Below are 22831 nucleotides of genomic sequence, written 5' to 3' on the forward strand. Positions count from 1 at the left end.
TCTTCAAGAAAGTTGATTCTTAAATTGAAATCGTTAATTTCAAATAGATACTTGGTACTATAGTAATATTCTTTAGTACTGCCTTTTCCCAACCCGTCAAACTGACGGGCTCCCGTAAGTACAGCTAAAACGTAAACCGTAAACCTAGTGTTAATTTTGATTTTATTCCCATGGCTGGTCAACGCACTGTGGATCTGTCTGTTCCCAGCTGTTCTACATAAAAATTCATTCATCGCTAATGAGTCTGTTATCTTTTTGTAGTTAAGCGAATTATGTGTGTAGATCAGGGACGAGATTATTTAATAGTCATAAGAGCACCTGTATCCATGGTCCAAACAGCCGGTTTAGACCCAAATTTCGACCCGAGCAACCGCACTGGTGATCCATTATACCAGTTTCAACTCAACTTTTTTTTAGAGCTGGTATAAGGATTGATCCAAAACTGATGAGATTTGGATCCAATTTGACGCAGTTCTAAATCGTTTGACAGTTAATGGAACACGAGTGCAGTTGCCAGTTTTTTCATTGGATCGGATTTAATTTCTTTGGTTCAATTCTTGTATAAATAAGACCCAAGAATAGACCACGAATACAGATGCTCTGAATCAAAATTTGCGACTAGTGACCTATTTTTTTCTCACATGTAATTAGTTTAAGATTTTTTTGAAATGGAAGCATGCTATGAATGGTTTTTTTGGTAAAAAAAGATTTTTTCATTCTGTCATTGATCATTGAGATCTTTAATATTTCGGTCATGACATGATGGTTGTCAATGGGTCATGAGAAAGATCACCAGTGCAATTTTCGGCAACTTTGTTTGCCAAGCTAATTTTCAATTAATATAGATGTGTTCAATGAAACTCAATCGAAATCAATTGAAATGGATTGACAGTTAATCAGCTGTTTTACCAATTCATTTCGATCGATTTCTATCAGGCTGCTGAATGAACGGCATACTACTAATACTAACGCGCTGTGTTTATTGCCATTCTCTCGTAATCGTCTCTAAATGCTTTCACTTATAATTAATTTGTCTTTTCCCGATGCGTCTCCGCTAGAATTGAAAAAAAATCTGGGTCTGAGTGTATGTTTCTTAGGCCTCGTTTCCACAAAACTCACTATTCATGTAAACGTATTGATGCGTTCATCTTTAAAATTTAATTCGTAATCTACACACTTTTCAAGATAATTTAGAATTTCAAAATATCAGAATTTTTTTTAAATGAAATGAACTCTGATAGATGTTTTAAAACACTATATTCAACGATTTTTAAAATCATAATTTAAGTGCATATATTGCACTCATGAATAGAAAAGCCCCTAGATGTAGACTTTTGATGTCTGTATAACAGTTGAAAGGCTCTGCTCGAGCTTTCAAATGAGCTGTCAAATCTAGCAAACAATATGCTTCTGTTTCCACCATAGGTGAATTGAGGCTAGGGAGATAAAGAGAGACAAAAGCTCTAACTGCTCGATTTTTCGACTGTTATATTGTGTGCAACATTTAATTTATGCACGCATCAATAATTTTTTTTGTGAAAACGAGGCCTTACCCACCAAAAGGAAAACAAGAATATGACTTATAATTTTTAATAAAACTCGTGTATTATTAAATATTGTATTCCTTAAAAAAATGTTATGTCTATTTTGGCTGAAAGATGCTACTAAATACTGCATCACTGACATAGCACCGCCGACACCACATCGACCGACATCACTTTTTTTATTTGTTTGCGCATATATTACACGACTTATGCCTAAGACCACTATGGTCCAACTTGGCTCTGTATGTGTTCTATATTACAATTGTATTGTATTCAGATTTTGTTTGTTGATAAATCTATTTTTAGAATTGGAGTCTACTTTATCGGTAGCTATTATTTGTAGTCCATTGGCTATGTGTTCTATCTTCTTCTGATTACTCCGTGAAGTTTCACAATTTTTGTCATTCGTTGTCATCATTATCGTTGAGTACACTCTAATTCTCCTCGACTCAGATTTGAAGGAAAACAATTCAAAATGCGCCAAAACTGGGAAAACTCAAACTTTGATTAGGACGGCACAACTCAGAAATGAATTGTAGGGGTTTTCGCGAATTCTGAGTTGTTTTCAATCAGGCATTTTTAAAGAGCGTCTGAACGGCCTGAGCCAAAACAACTCAAAATTTCTAAAATTTTGAAAGGTTTTCGGAAGGGATTATATATTTTTGAAAAATAACTTGAAATTACGAATGAAATAAAATACATAAAAAAATTTATTTCTCGTCGCATTTTTTTTTTCACCGAAGTTGGTGTGTGGCAATTAGCATATTCTGCTGTTGACGAGCAGCATATTGCCTTTATGCCCAGTCGAATTTTCCGATGGTCCAGTGTGGTCTGCTGCTCAGCACAATGTACACCCGGCTATCTACTTGTGGTTGTCCAGGGCGATGCTGCAAGGACTCGGGTTTGGTGGGCAGCACATTCACGCTGGTGCTGGTGGGAGATTACTTCCGCCTATTCCAGTGGCGAAAAGTAACCTCGCACCCGGTGAAAACAAACCTGGAGGGGATTAAAATAATTAAATATAAATAAATAAAAACAAGTTTTAAAATTTTACCCGTCGCCGTCCGACCAACAACTTTTGTTTTCAAACGCTCTGAGTTGTTTTCATCTATTTTGCTCGAAAAAGTGTGCGTCTTTGCTAAGTCCCGGGATTTGGAACTCGCTAGATGAAAACAACTCAGAATTTTGAAGGTTTTCTCACTCAGTTGTTTTTATCTTCATACACGGTGCGACTTCTGAACCAAAACAAATCAGTCTCTGAATAAATTGAAATTACCGTGTATCATTTTTCTTCGCGGTTATTATGAGCGAGGCCCGATTGTGTTCTTGTGTTTATACTCCGAGGGAGTTTACAATTGTCTGTTTTCTTGGCCGAAGCCTTCAACTAATTCTGTTTTTTACTCATAGGAGTTTACAATTTCTTGTTTTCATATTCTTGTGGTTTTGTCCGAAGACCTTTATTCTGTTAAGCCTTAAGTTAACTTAACTTAAGAGCAAACGCACCAATAAGTGAGTATACGCGGCCCGGTTTTGCTCATTTCAGCGGACCGGTTTTGGGATACACACTCTTTCGCGCACTGCTGGGCGGTAGCATAATTATTTTTAAATTTAGCATTGCTCTGAGAAAACTTTTGAAGAAAATCTTAATCTTAAATTAATACGGACCGAGTAAATTTTCGGAGTCGTCCACCAAACGGCTCTTCTTAGTTAGATGATCATTTTTTGTCATAAAATACGATGCTTCGAGTTTGTTTATCTGAAATTGAGTGAGAAAGGAAAAAATGTTATCAAAATTTATAGGTAGAAAAAAGTCATAAACAATATAAAATACAAAATAAATAACTCACCATCAGAACCAGCAATTGCACTTTCTCGTTCAATTCCTGGATAAACCCGAAAAAATGTAACGAAATTGCGAATTACACTGGTCATTCAAAAAAAAAAAATCCATCCACAATTTTAATCTCATACGATTTTTTTCTTAAAATGAATATCAACAAACATCCACATGCTGCGACGTCGTTTGTTTAGTTCTGCTAAAATCCGGGCTGCGAAAATCCAGGAAATTCTATCCTAAAACCTTGCCAAATTAGGGCATATTGTTTCAGAATTTTCCCAAAACTGTTATTAATTTTTTCGAAACACATCAGCCCATTCAGAATAATATTTAAGGCTTCCAAAAAACCTTTATGTTTATTTTGACAAAATTTATAAAAAAAAATGATTTGGACGCAAGATACATAATTCTAAGGACTCAACTGAAATTTTCGTTTGATGTTGCAAATAGAGTGAGAGAATCTGGTCAAAATCCGGAGAATATGCCAAGCTTAGTCTAACTTAGTCAACAAGTGATAAAATTTTGGAAAAACTGTTGTAGAATTGTGGTCTTGAAATGAAATTTCGAGGTTTTGGAGTCGGGATTGTTACACTATTGTTACTCTTGAATTATTTTAATTGTTCATCAAAATTTGATAAGAAATTTCAAATTTTATGTTTAGTGAAAAAATATTTCACCTGGCATTTTTCGACCTTTGGGGGGTTTAACCCCCAAACCACGCCCCATCAATACTCGAAAAAAAGTTTTAGGGGGGAGTAGGGTCTAACACTTTCAAAAAATCGATTTTTTTTTATTTATTTATGTTCTTTTTGTAAAACATTTCAAGAATGTTGTGTCAAATTTTCAAGTCGATCGAAATAAAACTGTAGAAATAATAGGCCTTTATCTCCTCTTATCTAATACTGCAATAGAGAGAGAGCAGAAACTTCAAACGCGGTTTTCTCGAAAGTATATTTTTAAAGTCAGTGGACATCGTCATTTGAAAACTACTTCACCGATTCTTTTCAAATTTGGAAAATATTTTCTACATATAAAATACCAAACCCCAACGATTTTCTTTTTTTTGTACTTTGGGAAGATTCTACAGATAAAAAATTGCGGATTTTTTCGTGAAAAATCGTAGTTTTCACTTCAAACACCCACAAAAATTTCATAAAAATTTTTTTTAAGTCAAATAAAAACGTTGGGGTCCAGAAAAACATCTATTAAAAATATTTTGCTCTGATTTTTTGACTTCAGATGATTCTGTGCTGAGATACAGTGTCCACCGCAAATCCTGTTTTTTAAAAGGCATCCTCGAAAGTGCTCCGTCACCGGTTCATTTTTCAATATTTTTCTACGAAAAAATTACTAAATGTTCTTTTAACAATGCTTTGTATAATGCAAAAAATTTTGAATACAGTTGTTTGAACGATAGCTCTAGAAAAAAAATCGTGAAAATGGTGTTTTTTTTTACCCTTTAGACCCTACTCCCCCCTTAAAAGTTACAACCAGTGATTTCTTTAGCTGGAGTGAAAAGCTTCTCTGTGCCAGTGTCTTTTTTCCGAGATTTTAATACTGTGCCAGTCTCGGGAAAAGAACTATATACAGTACAGCAAAAACTGAGGATTTTTTTTTCGAATTTTAAGTGTTTCTAGAGGAAAAAAGCTCAATATTGATTGCTAGTTTGCAAAAAATCTTTCCAAATCTAACCGACCATACAGATTTTGTAGATTGGCCAATAAACCTGCAGCCGAATTCCGGTACTTGAAGAAAATCACCAGAAATCTCTTCTTGAAAAGAAATTCTGAAATTGTCGTTCTCTTCATAAAAATGTCTTTTCTTCTTGGCTGATTCCGAAAAAGTAAAGAGAAAGAGAAAAAAAGAAATTTAAGAGAAGAAAAAAGTATAGTTCACCTATTCACCGCTAGACGTCTTTGACGTTTGTTGTTGGTGAGACTTTTCAAAACGACTTATTGTTGCCACCGTCTTTCTCCAATGTTAGTTTGTTTCCCGATATTGAGCATGGTAATTAGATTAAAATTATATTTGTAATACTGAAAACTATTTATAACAGCAATATTCAATATTGCTAGATAAAATACTTCAAATCTTGCTCACAACCGTGCACGCAATTAAATATGAAAAAACATATCGTTGAGTGTTGAAGGCATAATTGGACATTTTGAAAACTGAAGCTAGAAAGATACGTGTTTGTAAACAATCGAATGTGTTGAAATGATGAAATATGTTATAGTTGTACATTCGAAAGTGCATACTTGTTGCTTTAGATTAATTAGGTTTAATCGACTACCTGAGCCTATCTGAGATATCGCAATGTTGAACTTGTAAATGTACCGGAATTGTTGTGGTTCTTTCATCCTCCAATGGGATAGCGTTCGATGGTTGATAAACTTTTAATGGTTAATAAACTTCTCAGCCAAACATTTTGGCATTCGAAAGAGTTTTCCGAAATTTTCATCCGAAATATCAAATGGATTACTAATATCTCTCAAATAATGACGATGCCGAAGTAGTTCGATTTTTTCTTGGCGTTTATACCACTTCTTTTTTGCATAGTGATATGATACAATTATTTGCTCCATTATTTTCAAGTTTTTATGGGTATTAACATTTAATTTAACAAAACTCCTCACTGAAAAGAATTGTCTTTTTAAATTTCCGAAGAAAAATTGCCGAAGAAATTAAAAATCTCGTTTTCTATTTCAGACGTCAAAAAATGTCTTCTTTGAATTGACCGGAATGTCAATCTAAGAAAATTTCGCAACGAAAAAAATCCGAAGAGATTGAAAATCATGTTTTCTTTTTTAAACGTCAAAAAATTTCTTCTTTAAATTCACCGGAATTCCAAGATAAGAAAATTTTAAAAATGTCTTCAATAATTTCTTTTCGTTCACGACATTTTTTGCCCGGAATTCGGCTGCTGAGCTGTAAAAAATTTTAGCGCAATCGAATTTGAAACTTCGGTTTTGTTGGCCCTCAGAAATCACCAAAGGAAATCTAAAAATTCGAAATTTTAATTTGATGTCAGATGACTAAGAAAAAACTTCGAAATCTACGTCTCGGTGGTCGAGTGGTTAGCGTGGTACGACGGTAATCGCTGGTCCACTGATGGCATGGGTTCGATTCCCATCTCGGTACTGGGTGTTAAATGTTAATCTTAAGAGAACGGAGAACGATTGCATAACACTCGTCAATCACGTCACCTTCATCGCAGTATTTCAACAACAACTATAGGTCAATGTAGAATATCGTTTATTGGACCTACTAAATATAATACATTGCCAAACCATATAAAAATTATAAACAATCGACTTGCCTTCAAATCCAAATTAATACTCTATCTCAAAGAAACTCAAGTTTGATAACCATCAACCATCATATTAGTTTTTGTTATTTTTATTTTTTTTTTGTTTTTACCTTTATCTATTTTTAAGACAGCCTTAGTTTAATTTAGTATAACCTTTTTTTTAACTTTTTTAATCTAGTAAATATTTGTTTTGTTGTGAATCTCTTAAAAGGATATTTCATCCACTGAGATTCACATGTAACGTTATTATCGTATTTATTCTCGTCCATTCTCTCGCAACTAGTTTAAAAAAAAAAATCATTGGTTCCCAGCATGAGTAGAGTTTTGTTCGCGTTTGTTATTGTTTTTGTGCTGTCGACATGCTGGGAACAGAAGCGTCCATTTCCAGGGAATTCAAATGAGTTTTTTGGTGTGGGGGAGTGTGGCGGGCAACTTAAAGGTATTAAAAAAAAAAAAAAAAGTTGTCCGCGTCATTTATTCAGTCTGTAAAGCCTAAATCGGCTAAGACGGTGTATCTCTTTTTTTTTAATCTGTTTAATCTGTTATCTCGAACTAAAAATGTTTGCTAAAAACGACTTAAGGATTTCAAAAATCATTCAAAGAAATTCAGAAACGAAATTTTAATTTTGATTCTAAATGACTTAAAATTCATAAAACGTCGAGATCTGTTGTTAAAGTCTGCTTCATTTAATATTGGAACACAAACAATTGCGTGAAGTTCAGTCATTTATTAACGAATTCATAATTTGTTTTTCATACAAATGTAGTATTTTCTTTACTTTTTCATAAAAAAAATTAAAAAAATTATTCATTGCTGTTTCGAAGAAATTCTCGTACTTTTCCCGTAATACGGCACATTAGGCGGCGCACACCCTTTTCGTCCACCGTTTTGGCGATTTGATTCCACCAGTTCTTCATTTGAGTCATGTTCCTAACAAGTTTTCCCTTTGCCTTAAGCCTCCGCTTCGTGATTGCCCAGTATTTCTCTATCGGCCGGAACTGGGGGCAGTTTGGGGGGTTGAGGTCCTTCGGAATATAGCGCTGACCCCGTTCGTTGCGTACCATTCCATAACCGTTTTGCTGTAATGGCAGCTTGCGAGGTCCGGCCAAAACATTACTGGACGGTCGTGGGCACGAATGAACGGCAGAATGCGTTTCTGTAGGCACTCTTTTTTGTAGACTTCTGATGTCATTGTCTTGTCAGTGAGAAAGACTTTGGTTTTCTGTCCACAACTGCATATCCCCTGCCAAATCATGTACATGCGGGCGAATTTATCCGCAAACACGAACTTAAATTTTGCAGGTAAATCCCCCCGAGCCGTCGCCAAATAAAATTTTTGACCTGGGATTTGCCCAAAGTCCGCCTTCACGTAGGTCTCATCGTCCATCAGAATACATCCGTCGAACTTGGTCAGCGCTTGGTCGTACAGCTTTCGTGCACGGATTCTGGCCACATTGTTCTGCTTCAGCGTCCGATTTGGCTGTTTGCTGGCTCGGAATGACCTTATTCCTTCCCGGAGACGAATTCGTCGCACCGTACTGTGAGCGGCCTGGAACTTATTGGCCAAATCGCGGTCTGAAAGATTGGGATTCCTCTTGATGGCCTTGATGACTTTCCCACGCAGTTTCCGGTCGACAGTTCCACTCCGACGCTTTGAATGCGACTTCCGAGCCGTCGTTAATGTTTCCTTGTACTGCTTGATAACACGCCATATGGTATTTCTGGGCATTTTAAGCTGTTTAGCTAGCTTCGATGCCGACAACAATGGATTTTCAAGAAAACTGTGCACAATTTGATCTCTCCGTTCGGCTTCCATGGCGGTTGTTTACAAAATGCTATCGTTTGGTGTTATGAAATAAATGCATGGTGAAAGGTAATGAATTTCCCGACACGTGGGTGAAAAAAGTTTCCAAATCCGTCCACTAGGAGCGCCACAATGAGCAAAAGAATTTGTTCCAATATTAAATGAAGCAGACTTTATTTCGAACAAAAAATGTTGGTCAAAAATCGACTTCCTGGGACTTAAGCCGGTTTTTCAAAGTCCTAGGAAGTCAATTTTTGACCAAATTTGTTTACGAGATAACAGCAGATCTAGACGTTTTATTTTTTTTTTATTTCTTTAAGTTCCCCCTTTGGTGATTTTTGAGGGTCAAAACCCGGAACTTTGAACGCTTTGAGGCACCCCTAAATAAAGTCCGATTGAGCTGAATTTTTTCACAGGTCAGTTTTTGAGCTAAACTTAAACTAATGTGTATGGGTGGTTTATTATGTTCGTCAAGTTATGTCGTGAGACGGAATACTATGTAAATAAATAAAATAAAATAATGGGTGGTTTTCCAAATGCGATCATGAAATTTTTCCCATATATCTCTTGCCTCTCTAGTGTACATTTAGCGGTTTTGATTTACGGTTGCAAACTTTGATCGAATTAGCGATTTAATTAGCGCCGCCAGCTTTTCAGTTAGTGATGCCGTACACAAGATTTCATATCGATTCAGATAAATAATCAATCAGCGCGTCAAATGAATGGCAGGTTTGGATTGCAACTACAAATTGAAAGGATAAATGTCGCCATATAAAAATAAATTCTAGAGTTTTTTTTGATTAGGTCGTATGAGCCACTTTACGAGTTTTGAGAAAATCGCTTCGGAAGTTTCAAAACACCTTTTAATTTCTAGTTTTGAAAGCATAGTTCGGAATTGTCTGAAAAATTGGCATCGAATATTAAAATAGATTAAGAATATGCTTGCGTATTCGATACGGGCACCAATTTTGTTCTTAATAGTCAAACCCGCATAGTCAAATACGATATGCTGAATCTTCAGTATTATTCGGTTCTGATTACATTAATAGTAACGTTTCACATTGCGTTTTGGCTAAATGTGCCTCCGCTAGAACGGATGAAATATTATTCTTGAAAGATACGATTAATACTTCTTTAAATAAATGGATTATTATTGCAACACGCCGAAATGATAAAAAAATATTTTCCAAAGATTAGATTAATCATCCCGGGAATAAAAAGATTATTTTTGCAACGCGCATCGAATTTTCTGCTGTCACGTCAAAAAACGTGGCCAAGCGCGCAAGCTTTTCGTTTTGTGTTCCGGAATTGTGAGAGGTAGCTTTTGGACCCTCCGAAATCTACGCGGAAGCATTCGGGGACGACCAGACGACAAGTGCTGATTAAGGTAAGTGAAAACCTCTTTATTTAGAAGAAAATATTAATTAAAATTGATTTTTTTTTTTGCGCACCGATAGATTCCAAGGAAATGTGGATACCGGAAAATTGTCAAAAGCACTGCAAAATGGCACATCCAGAAGATGCAACGGTTCTTGAACATCCGGAAGATTCAGGCGAGGCCGATGGAAGCACGGCTGCAGGTGGCCACGAGACCAAACCGGCAAAATCTCAGCGGAGGAAGACGAACTCTAACAATGGTGGCCGGAAAAGATACGATGCGTAACCAACAGCACCACTAGCCAGTTTCCCGGTTGATGTACCTCTCCGTCACCGAAGAAAAATTAGGCGCAGCAGCACACGCTATCGTATGGAGTTTTTTTTTATTATAAAATATAAAACGAAAATCTTCGGAAGGTTTAAAATAATATATGAATGAATAAACGAAATTTTGTTTCGTAATTGTAATCTTTTAATCAAAACTACACGAAATGCTGTATCGTTTTTTTTCTTATGAGACGATCATTTAGTAAAGATTCCACATATCATCCCACTCGCTTCAAAACGAGTAGAAAAAAGCAAAAAAATTGAATGGTTACTCTACTTAACGACCCGTTCCCTGTATCGTAAAGTGCGTCCAAACGATTCCATTTCATGAAAAAATGATAAGCCTTATCTTACATTAATAATCTAAAACTATATAAGTAATGTTTTGGGTGTCTTGGGAAGAAGATAATGGGAATAGTCATTGTATAATACTGATTCATGCGGGAAGTGTACTTACAACCTTTTGCTTGGATTGTTTGGTGCAAACGTCTTTTTGCAAATTGATGAATCCAATCTTCAAAATTTATTGCATCTATGCAATACTTTGATATTCCGTTGGAAGTTGTATGAAATAATGGGTTCAAACAGTCGGAACCGTAAATATAACACGAAGGTGTCTGCTTGAAGGCTCCTTGCATCGACTTGCCCGGGACTGTCCATCGCAGGAATGTTTCTATTGGACTACGGACACTGCTCTACCACTTTTGACTCCGTTGCCTATCAAGTAAATTGTAAACATAATTCAACGCTGATGAATGCTCGGGATGTATCTGTTGTAGATAAAAAAATCTAGATGTCTCGCATAGTAAAAATTAACAATTATTTTACTTACCCTGCACCAAATTTAAGTCAGTCGTTCTTCTAAGATTATACTTAAAACACTCTCACAATCGATTTTCGTTTGATTTCGTTTCGCATTTCACAAAATTTCAACAATGTTTAAAGCATTTTCTACAAAAATGCAAAAGGACCGAAAAACCAAATCGCCGAACTGTAATTTTGTGTCCTTTTGCATGCACGACAATTCAGAGCAACACAAAACGTCGTTAAAACCAAATTGCACTCGAAAATGAGAAAGTTATTATAGGTCTTAAATTCAAATCATTTTGTAGGAGTTATTAATAAATTAAATAAAACCAATTTTTTGTCGAACATAGAATAAATGTTTAGCAATCGTTTGCAGTCAATAACTCATTTTTGTTTATAATGGTTCATACGACCTAATCAAAACAAACAGTAGAATTGATTTTTTTTTTAACTAGAGTTCTTCTCAAGGTTCAAAGTAGAACTTCGTGAAGGCAAAACGCTTGGAAAATGTGGTCACAAAATCATGTTTAGCTTGGTACTAATTTGATTTCGGTCTAAGTTAAATTTCATTGCACTCATATCGATTGGATGTTATATGCTAGGTATAGGTATTTAATGTCACCCATATTCTCCGTTCATCCGCAGGTGCCGAGTTACATCGTCGACTACGTCGTGGTCACGGCCTGGGTCCAGGACAGCGGAGTGCATCTCTATCCGAACACCGACATCGGTGGCAAGTACATCGTGCTGTCGAACGGTGATTTGTACATCAACAACGCCGGACCAAGTGATGCGTACAAAACGTACTCGTGCAGAACTGTAAATAGACTAACAGGTAAGCGATAACGTCGTTTGCGGAAGCTTACTAACTAACTGTATGCGATTGGCTAGGTAAAAGTAACACAGCTCAAGTAACTACGAGGCTGACACAGATGCTCGGCAATTGATGGTGCAAGAAATGGATTTTTTTCCGTCACATTTTTAGCTAAGTAAAGCTGTTAAATAGACATGACCAACATAACATGATAGGAAAACTTTTGAAATTATGCATTGGAAAAAAAAACTTCTAAAGGAATTTCCCAAAGGAAAAAGTTGAAATCAACCCTGAGAGTCGGAACGATATCGTTTAGATTTTCACCCAAAGCATTGCCAACCGATATTCCCCCGGAGCGCCAGTAATGAAATACTTGGATTGGAATTCTTCCATTTTACAATTCGCTTCGGGACTTTTACACAACTTGGGTCGGATCGATGGGCGGATATTCATGCAAATTACGCTGAAACTATTCTGCCACCACTACTACTCCGGTGGTTCCATTATCTTTTGATGCAAGTTAAAAGGAAGTGAAGTCTCGAAACCATTATGTTGGAACGGTAGAATGGTTGCATTTATTGGTGCAGTATTTATAGAGCGTTTGCTTTTCGTTTGGCGTTCTGCAAGGAATAATTTTCCCAACCCATTTCTCTTCCTTCCGATGGCAAAGTGTATTAAGTGCATTTGATGATGTGCAAATATGTGTGTGCAATATATTCGCTATTGAATTGAGAGAGATCGGAAGCATTCGGGGCAAATCCTGGAGGGATGTTTTTTCCCATAAGTAAAAGGTTGTGTAATAAGATGTTCTGCTTTCTCTCTTTTTGTGCTGGAGTTATTGCTAGACAGTGCGGTTTTCTCCCAACGCTTTGTACATTGAACGGCTAAATATGTCGATAGCATATTTGTTGCATCGAAAAGCAGTTTAACGAAGGAAAAAGCATGAACGTTTTTTTTCTACAGTGAGCGAAAAAAGAATAGCACCACTATGTGTTTTGCTTGTTAAAATATAAATGATTGAAAATTACGAAAATTTTCTTCCACAGTTTGTTTTGAATTGCTTAACAGATAAATCAAGCATAAGTTTACTTTTTTTGGACGTAGCAATTGGCGTTGAGGACCAAAAATGTGGAAAAGGGGTGCGAAATAAGAATAGCACCACTTGAGTTTTTCATCAAAAACAAGATTATTTTTGAAAATTTACTGTGTAAAAGTGAATAATAATGCTTCTACGAATTATTTGAAAAGATAACTGTATTTTAGGAGTTTTCCAGAATTCCTAAGGTTTTCAAAGGTATTAAAAGGGGGTTTTAATAGATGCTCTTCTAGCGTTAAGGGGAGGGTAGGGTCTAACACTTTCAAAAAATCGATTTTTTTATTTTTTTATTTTCTTATTGTAAAACATATCAAGAATGTTGTGTCAAACTTTCAAGCAAAACTGTAGAAATTATAGGTCTTTATCTCCTCCTATCTAATACTGCAAGAAAGCAAGAGCAGAAACTTCAAACGCGTTTTTCTCGAAAGCACATTTTTAAAGTCCGTGGACATCGTCATTTGAAAACTACTTATCCGATTCTTTTCAAATTTGGAACATATTTGCTACATATAAAATACCAGACCCCAACGTTTTTCTTTTCTTTTTTTTTACTTTGGGAAGATTTTACAGATAAAAAATGGCGGATTTTTTCGTGAAAAATCGTAGTTTTTAGTTCGAACAGCCACAAAAATTTCATAAATTTTTTTTTAAGTAAAATAAAAACGTTGGGGTCCAGAAAAACATCTATTAAAAATATTTTGCTCTGATTTTTTGACTTCAGATGATTCTGTGCTGAGATACAGTGTCCACCGCAAATCCTGTTTTCTAAAAGGCATCCTCGAAAGTGCTCCGTCATCGGTTCATTTTTCAATATTTTTCTACGAAAAAATTACTAAATGTTGTTTTAACAATGCTTTGTATAATGCAAAAAATTTGAATACATTTGTTTGAACGATAGCTCTAGAAAAAAATCGTGAAAATGGTGTTGTTTTTTTAACCGTTAGACCCTACACCCCCCTCCCCCCCCCCACCCCCCCCTTAAGGAATTTGAAATTTGTTCTATAAAACTTTATCAAACTGCTTGATTTTTCATTAAAATTTATAAGTATGATGGGAAATGATGAAACATAGATTTGAGGCTGAGTTTGAATCCAAAAAGCAGATTGGAATTCAAAAATCACTATCTTGCCATTTAACTAAATTCATGCCCATTTTCGAATATCCGGGATTAACTATGGACTGCTAGATGATTTTGGTCAAGAAATAAACACATGGTACCGTGTGAACGCTTTGGAAATTCTAAGATCACTTAGTCAAAAATAATTAAAATTGCATCAAGGCAAAAATAATATATTCAAAGATACCTAGCTCTTGAAATCTTGCATATAAATGCCAACGGACAATCTTTTAATAAACCTTAATACCATCTACTGACAGAAAAGGTCAACATTTCTCGATAATTGAATTTTTCACTTGTACCCCTCGTTCCAGGGGGTTTAAAATGCACTCTAATATGCTTTTGTTAATTTTTGAAATACATTTGAAAATGCACTCTGACATACTTTCACCAATTTTTGAAGAAAAGCTATGCCACTGACTCAATTTAATTGAGAACCTCACTCGTTTTTGCGCATTCAGATTCCTCAATAAAAAAAAATCTTCAATTAAAACAGATAACTAATTTGTATGGCATATCTCGTTGAGCCTGATTATTGATTCCAAATTCCACGGAACAGGGCTGAGGATATTACGATTCAGGGTTTTGATGACGTGGCTAATATTTATTTTGATTGGGATGCTGATTTTTGATATATTACAAAATTTTTTCCCAAGGTTTTAATTTAATTTAGTTTAATTCATTCAAATGCTGATAAATTTTATTTAGTTTTATTAAGATGTTCAAATCAAAATCTTAAAATTGCAAAGCTTCCCAGTTTAAGTTTAAACAACTAGTAGCCACTTGAAAGCATGTGGTAAATATGATAAATAAGAAATTCAAAACTTTCAAAACTATTTTATATCAGGAAGTGCTATTTCGTTTTTTTCCAAATCAGCCATTTCAATAACAAAAAAGCAAAAAGTAGTGTAAAGTACTCTCAAAAAAAATTCAAATCTGTCCCCGTGAACATCCGGAGACGGGGGTTGGGCAGTGTTCCGAATATCACTCATTTTCAATGAATGTTTCTGATTGCACTTCGCAACTGAACGTACAACGGTCGGGTTTCGTTATTGATTGCTACTGGACCTACCCGATCATCGATCGTTCAATTCATCGCTAAAATACAGATCACCTCGTACGATGCTTGCTGTCAAAACAGTGCAGCACCATCATCAAATTGGAATCTCACCAATGCGCAATGCATGTGGCGAATCTTGTTGGTCTTCGATCAGGAGTGAATGGATCAGGCAGTGAGTGAGTGATACATGAAGCCGATCATTAGCGTATTTTGTTTGATTTGATATATAGCAAATTAATAAATTAATTTGTTGTTATAACGTTTTTTAACATCAGTTTGATCAAAATCAAATTGAAGTTGTGTTTGTGAGGGAAAGATGTTTACTTTCGCCATGTTTTTCAAATTTTACAAGTTCTCTTATTAAACTGTCGTCCGTCACGTTAAAACTACTGAGAATTTATGGTGTCCCGCACAACTGTTTGATTTTTCTCGTCCTGCAAAAAATAATTTTGAATTTCATATAATTCAGGCAGATACTGAGTGAGCTACATTCAGAATGGATCAGTTTGTATCTCACTCATCTCCGATATGCGATGTTTGCTAAACCGATAATTCTGAATGATGCGACTCGGTTTGCATAGCTGATAGGAGCGCTGATCGAGATTGCATACCAGCCAGGCGAAGCAGTTGCGAGAGGCGCTATCAAATTATACAATCTGAATGTTTCCAACAGGAAACGCATCCTGAGTGTTTGTTTTGATTGATTTTCGGAAGACTGGGGTTGGGATTTGCTTAATTTCCACGCTTGTCCACGGAGGGATAGGAGGGGGTCTAAGATCTCATTTTTCTATACAAGTGGTATCTGAACAGCCCCCAAGGGAGAAAAAGCTTTGAATAGCGATTGAAGACTCTGATACCGAAAACCCGTGCTAATTCTGGAGAGCCAAGACCACGTAGAGAAAGACCTCAGGGTGTTTGTCGTACAGATGAACCCTCAAACTGCTAGTTATTTCCGACCGTGTACTATAAATTGTTTTTTTTTCCTTAGCGTGTTTTACTAATTAGTTGCATTTCTGCCGCAGCATTTGATGGTGGCGCTTTTCGATTTTGTCCGTCAATTTTCGCTAGAGTTCCGAATCTTGTAATGGATAATTTTTTATCAAGGTCACTAAAAGAGATTTTTTTGGACCGATTATCAGAAAAAAATTATACTTTGCGATGGAGCTTGATGGACCAGACGGCTAGCAGTATTATAATTGAATCGGAAGTTGAGATGAGCAGGAATTTTGGCGGTTGTACATTTTTGTGCAGGTGATTCTTTCCGGAAAAGCTTTGTGCAGCGTGAACTTCCACAAAACTATGATAGGAAAATACCTCAAAATGATGAATAGGGCCTAAATAAACCTGGAAAATTAATATTGAGACTAAATTTGGTTTTAACTGCAAGGTAGTGCTGCCATCTACGACTTGAAACTGGGAAAAGTGTGGTTTACTGAACAAAATCAAAGTTTTTGATTTCCGACCTATTTTTTGTTTCATGTTTGTTTCATCATTTCACGTCATTTTAATTTGTTCAGTAGTTTGGTAAAGAATTAAAGCTCAAATTTGAAATTCCTTAACGCTAGAAGGGCATCTCTTAAAACCCCCTTTTAAAACCTTTGAAATTCTAGAAAACTCCTTAAAATGCAGTTATCTATTCATATAATTTGTAGAAGCATTATTTTTCACTTTTACACAGTAAATTTTCTTAGAATAATCTTGTTTTTGTTGCAAAACTCAAGTGATGCTATTCTTATTTCGCACCCCTTTTTTCACATTTTTGGTCCTCAACGCCAATTGCTACGTCCAAAAAAAGTAAACTTATGCTTGATTTATCCGTTAAGCAATTCAGAACAAACTGAGGAAGAAAATTTTCGTAATTCTCAATCATTTATATTTTAACAAGAAAAACAGATAGTGGTGCTATTCTTATTTCGCTCACTGTATTTGCACTTATCACGTTTTGCTTTTTCTGTTGTGCGATATATCATTGTTGCCATAACATTATGAGGCAGGTCATGATTCTAAAGGTAGATCACATCAAGAATTTGCTATCCAACAAGGTACCTATCTCTGTGACAATTGCCTACAGTGGACTTAATTTTGGAAAACTTGTGTAAAAGAGTGCGAAGAATGGATAAAAACTTTTGATAAAAGACTCCAAATGCTTCATTTTGTTTATTTTCTCAATGTTTTCAGGTTTAATGGTACAATTTTGATTGTAACAATCAAATTGGCCACGAAAAGTCAAATAAACCATACTTATTTATGTAAAAATATTCAGCGCTCAGTTGATGAAATTGCCCTTAAATTTATTCAAAATTTTCCTGCAACAGTTATTTTGCATTCTCGTATGATACAAGATTTTTTATAACATATTGCGTAGATCTTCGTGAAATTGGATTCAAAGTTTTTTTTTATTACTTTTATTCATTCTCGTTAGTTTCAATCCGGGACTGGAAGACTGAATAAAAAAAATCCTAAAACGTCAAATTTCTCTCATCAATCTACCGACCAGAGTGCGAGGGTTCAAATTTTTCGTTTTTTTTTTGTTCAATAAAACTTTTTAACGCTGAAAAGAACCTGTTTTTCATTTAACACATTTTTGATTAGGTTCTGTTTTGTCTGACACATTCTAGCAGGTTCATGCTTGTTAATTCGTTCAAATTTCGTTTAAGTTTTTGAAGCTGATAAATACAAATTGTTCAAATAATGGTTGTTCTAAAAATACTCAAAATTACAGAATTAGATTTCTGGTAGTTCTCATGTATATTAACGATCGATTTGGTAGACTTTCACTGGATAATTTAGCTGGTGAATTCGATTTCTATGTTTACTTTTGAATCTGCTGCAATTAACGCAGAAGATCTCAACTGAGTTACATGACTCGCTATACGAATTTAAATTTAAACGATTACAAATATTTTCGAAAATTACTGACATTTTGCCGAACAGTAAAAAACGATAAAGCAAATTTCAGTCTTCCTCCCCCAGGTTACAATAATATTTTTCAAAGGGTTTACGGAAAATTGGGATGATTGAGGTTTAATAACTAAGCACAAAACAGTTTTTTTCGTTTCGATTATAGTCATTTTACCATTTTTACCATTTCCTCACTCAAAACAGAAATGAAATCCGTTACATCCTCACTAGAGTCTTGAGTCTGACTTCAAAGACTTAAAATCTGTAAACTGGAAGGAATGATACTCTTCTTGCCAGCTGAATGCTAAGGGGGTACCATTTATTACGTAACGATCCTAGGGGGAAGGGAGTAAGCTCGAGCATAACGAATTGTGACATAAGGGAGGGAGGGAGGAATGCTTATCGTTACGTAACGATTTTTTCCTTTGAAAATTTTTATTCTAATCGCAACTATTTTGCTGTCATGCATTTTTGCAGGGAAATGATGAGCAAACCAAATTTGTTAAATTTGTAAGCTTCAAACCTGCAGCCCGTGGCGTAGAGGATAGTCTTCAAGTCTTCTAAGCAAGCGGGCATGAGATCGAATCCCGGTCACGGCATACATAGTACACTTTCTGTAGGTATGTAGGTGATTTCAGCATTTGAAAGATGCTAGCCATCATATCTCTGAAAGATGTTCATTTAGAGCTAAGAATAGATCATGGGTGGCCAAATCAGGGCCCGCAGCTGCCTTCTTGTGGCCCGCGAAGGTAGAGGAAAGAAAAAAATAAGCTGCTTGATGTAAATATATCAATCGATTTAGCCGACATTATTTCATAAAAAAGAATGGGGTTTTTCACTTTTTGTTGCGGTGTTGATTGCTGTAATCGTAATTTTACCGTTACATCTAAAACAAAGGGAAAATAGGGAAAAATAATGATTCTTCGTATTTTTACACAAAAAAATCCTTTTTAAGCAAGACTTTCTTGCATGAATTAAGTACCATTTTTGGCTGAAAACTTCCACTGTGCAACGAATTGAGTTTTAATTGGTAAATGTTGTTTCTTAGTACAATATCGAATTCCTGTAATATTTCTGCGTAAGCCAATTGGAGATAAGAAACTCAACAACTATGCTCGTTTTGATTGTTTCATTGCAGGTGAAATACAAGTTTCAACATATCCAGGTAGAGTGATAGTGACTGAACCGAAAGGACTAGTACAACCTAGAATTAATGTAGAAAAACATTCGCTTAAGCACGTAGTTGTGAATGCTCAAGTGACGTTACCTTGCGTAGCCCAAGGACATCCTGTGCCAACGTATCGCTGGTTCAAGGAGGTCAAGGATCAAATAATTCCTCTTCAGCTGAACGAAAGGATCAGCATAATTTCGGCCGGGCTGCTCAAAATTGCCAAAGCACGCCTCGAGGACAGTGGAAAGTATCTGTGCTGGGTCAACAACACGGCCGGCGAAGAGACAATCCAGGTGACGTTAACTGTCACTGCACCCTTAACTGCACACCTGCAGCCCCAAGTACAAACCGTAGACGTTAGTAAGGATGCCCAATTCCAGTGCATCATCTCAGGATTTCCCGCTCATGAAGTGCTCTGGATGCACAACGGAAAGCCCATCGTTCGGGACAGTCGAATAGAAATCTACACCGATACCCCAAGGATAGTGATAAAGAATGTCCAGAAGGAAGATCAAGGAATGTACCAATGTTTCGTAGCGAACGAATGGGAACAGATTCAATCGACTGCCGAGCTACAACTGGGGGGTAAGTTTACGCTATTATCAAACAAATCCGGACAGTAGGTAACTGATTTAACCTTTCCCTAATTTCCCGAAGGAAATATAAAAAATTCACCACGATCCGAGTGCTCAATCATACCGACAGAAACTAATTACTGAAATCAATATGTTCATTTCCATTTCTATTCCCAGATGCTACGCCAGAGTTACTGTATTGGTTCTCCGAACAGACGCTCCAGCCGGGCCCATCCGTATCGCTAAAGTGCGTTGGGACCGGTAATCCACCGCCTCAATTTACCTGGAAGCTGGACGGTTTTCCGGTGAGATGATTTTCTTATCACTTCCGTCCAATCTGGTTACATTCAAATGGCCGGAATATATTTCGTTATTTTCTTTGCTCGAATGAAACCCTACTAGGGCTACTAGGGGGAAGGCAAGATTTTGCTTCTACAGATTTGTTCATGAAAAAGATTTGGGCTCACCATCAAAAATGATCAACTGACTATGGAAATTTTAATGATTGACCTTAAAAAAAAACTGTGCAAAATTTCATCTTTTAAATTACAAAATCACCTCGGACATGATTCTAAAGTGCCTCATTTTTTACCAAAAGTGGACATTCCGAAACTGCTTTGGGCATCCATAGCTTCATATTGAAAATTTTTTACTTGAGTTAAAAAATAAAATAAATTGCATTAAATTGAAATAAAAATGCAAATATGGAACACCTGTAAATAATTTTGAAACAACAACTGACAAAATGGAAGGAATAAATAAAAAAAATGGGTTTTCATAAAATAAGAAATATGCCAAACAAACAACAGAATGAAAATGAGCCTTCGAATGACCGACCATTATTTCTGGTATCTTTAAAGAATAATTGTTTAAAGCTTGGTATGTGCTTAATCTTTCCCTTTAGACAACTAGGATGTACCTAACATTAAGATTTCCTACTAAGAATCCAAAATTTAAAAAATAAATAAATTCCATGGAGATACAGATATAAGAGCTCTTGGGATTAAAATTAAAAACCTAAATTCTGATTTTATTCAAAACCAAAATTCAGTGTTCAAAGCAGGAATTGCAAAATTTATATTTCATATCCAAATGTTTATTTCGATTTCATATCTTGAAAACACAAAAAATATATGTTCATAGAATGTGTTGAAAATTGAAGAATGTTATGCGGATTACAATTTGAATTTAAGAATAACATTCTCATCAGATTAAAATTTGAAAACAGAAGTTTTATCTGAAAATACTTTTGAAAACATAAATTAGAATGGGATTAAAAAGTAGATATAAACATGTTTAAAGAATTCCTCAATGAAATTCGATATTCACGCATGATAGTGTTTCATTGATGAAATAATTTGAAAATGGTCAATTAAAAAATGATTTGCAAAATTCTGGAAGTTTGCTTAAGAAGAGGATACAAAAAATCAGAATTAATAGTAAAAAAAACTTGAGTCAAATCAAAGTTTGAATTCAAATTTCAAATCTTAGACTGAAGTTGTAAAATAAATTCAATAGAGGAACTCAGTATTGCCGATTGGTCCAATTTATGCAACTAAAGTATTTTTGTTCATTTTCGATTTTTCTCAATTAATTTTCGGAAAAATAGTGAACAGTGTTTTGGGATAATGATCGAAAAGTTAACATTAATTTTGCATTGTTCATATGCTTCTACTTTCGCTTATAAAGTGACCATTCCAGATAACCCGGATTTATTAATTTTATTCCTAGCAGAGCTCGAAAAATCTTAAAATTTCAAAGGACTATCTACGTATTTTTCACTTTATTTATATATTTTTTAAAATTCAGTGATATCCGATAGTTGAGAAAACATAAATTTATCCATAAATTGCATATTTCTCACAAGTAATGGTAAATTCAATGCAAATTACAAATGTACCTTGTAATTAAGTTAGACGTTTGTACTTTATGAAAATGTGAGATGATTTTCTTTATTCTACGTATTATGTTCTGCAAATATTCCAACAAAAACTGATAAGGTTTTTTTTCAATTTCGTCAAATCTAAGAAAAAGTTATTTTAGCCGCCGTTAAATCCGATATTGTGTTTAAAAATGTGAGCTTTGTCAAATAAGAGGCGATTGAAAGGATATTAGAGTATTCAATTAAATTTCAAATTTTTTTTTAGTATTTATTCTGGCTTGAAAAATGAAACTTTAATTCTGAATTCCGAATTTGAAATTGAATCCCTGATCTCGGAATCAAAACTAAATTTTGGTTTCCTTTTGTACTTTTTTCTGGTGATGAATAAACCAATCGGTTAAAAATCCAAAAAAAAAACTTTTGTACCCAGCTAACATGAAATTGTAATAGAAATGATGATCCAAATCGACGTAAGACATTTTCAATACCATCGTAAACACGTTGGTATTGAGTGATTTTCTATCATTCATTTACGACAAGCTTTGCCCAAAAGAAGTGGAATCGGATTGCCGTTTAGTCAATTCGTAAATATGTCTCCAAAAAGTTGAGAATATGCTAATTCGACATTTACGATTTGAGTGAACTGATTTACGATAAATGAGCAGAGATGCCAATGTGCCTGATTTTTCAGGCATTGCCTGATTTTTCGAGGCTCTACCTGACAACCTGATAAGCCATTGAATTTCCCTGATTTTTGAAAATATGCCTGATTTTTGCGAATGTCATGAAAAATGGGTAGTGAGGAATTGGAGTAGGTATCATAGTTGAAGTGAAAATGTGGCTAAATCAAAGCAATCGAAACATTCCCGTTAATTCTTATTTATGAAAGAGATTTAAATGGAATCTTTCGATTGCTGGATGCAGAACAATTATTCAACCAAGAAGGCTCACAACACATATTAGAGTGAACATGTGGAGCAATGACCAAAAAAAAAGGTCATCACTTTGCATAGTACTTTAAAATAGACAAGGTAGGCTATTCCGTCCTCTTCAACTGTGTTGGTGAAAGGCTCCAAAAATAGTTATAAGAATTGTTAGCAAATGTATGGAATTCATTCATTCATTCAAAATCTTATTTTTTTAAAAATTGGTAAGCAATAAAATTATGCAAAAAAATGAGCTAATGCTTTTAAATACCTCAACTATGT

At 35.2% G+C, this 22831-nt stretch overlaps 1 protein-coding gene across 12 annotated transcripts in view; it reads left to right on the top strand.

Moving 5' to 3' along the window:
- LOC129757488 (cell adhesion molecule Dscam2) overlaps nt 1–22831 on the top strand; it is a 223983-nt gene that overhangs the window by 168868 nt on the left and 32284 nt on the right. For all 12 annotated transcript variants that reach the window (XM_055754736.1, XM_055754737.1, XM_055754742.1 and 9 more), the window contains exons 6-8: nt 11653–11842; nt 19134–19751; nt 19919–20046. In XM_055754736.1, the coding sequence (XP_055610711.1) occupies nt 11653–11842; nt 19134–19751; nt 19919–20046 (936 nt within the window). The remainder of the gene's footprint in view (nt 1–11652; nt 11843–19133; nt 19752–19918; nt 20047–22831) is intronic.

Source organism: Uranotaenia lowii, chromosome 3, assembly GCF_029784155.1.
Source record: "Uranotaenia lowii strain MFRU-FL chromosome 3, ASM2978415v1, whole genome shotgun sequence".
In the NCBI taxonomy this organism is placed as follows: domain Eukaryota; kingdom Metazoa; phylum Arthropoda; class Insecta; order Diptera; family Culicidae; genus Uranotaenia; species Uranotaenia lowii.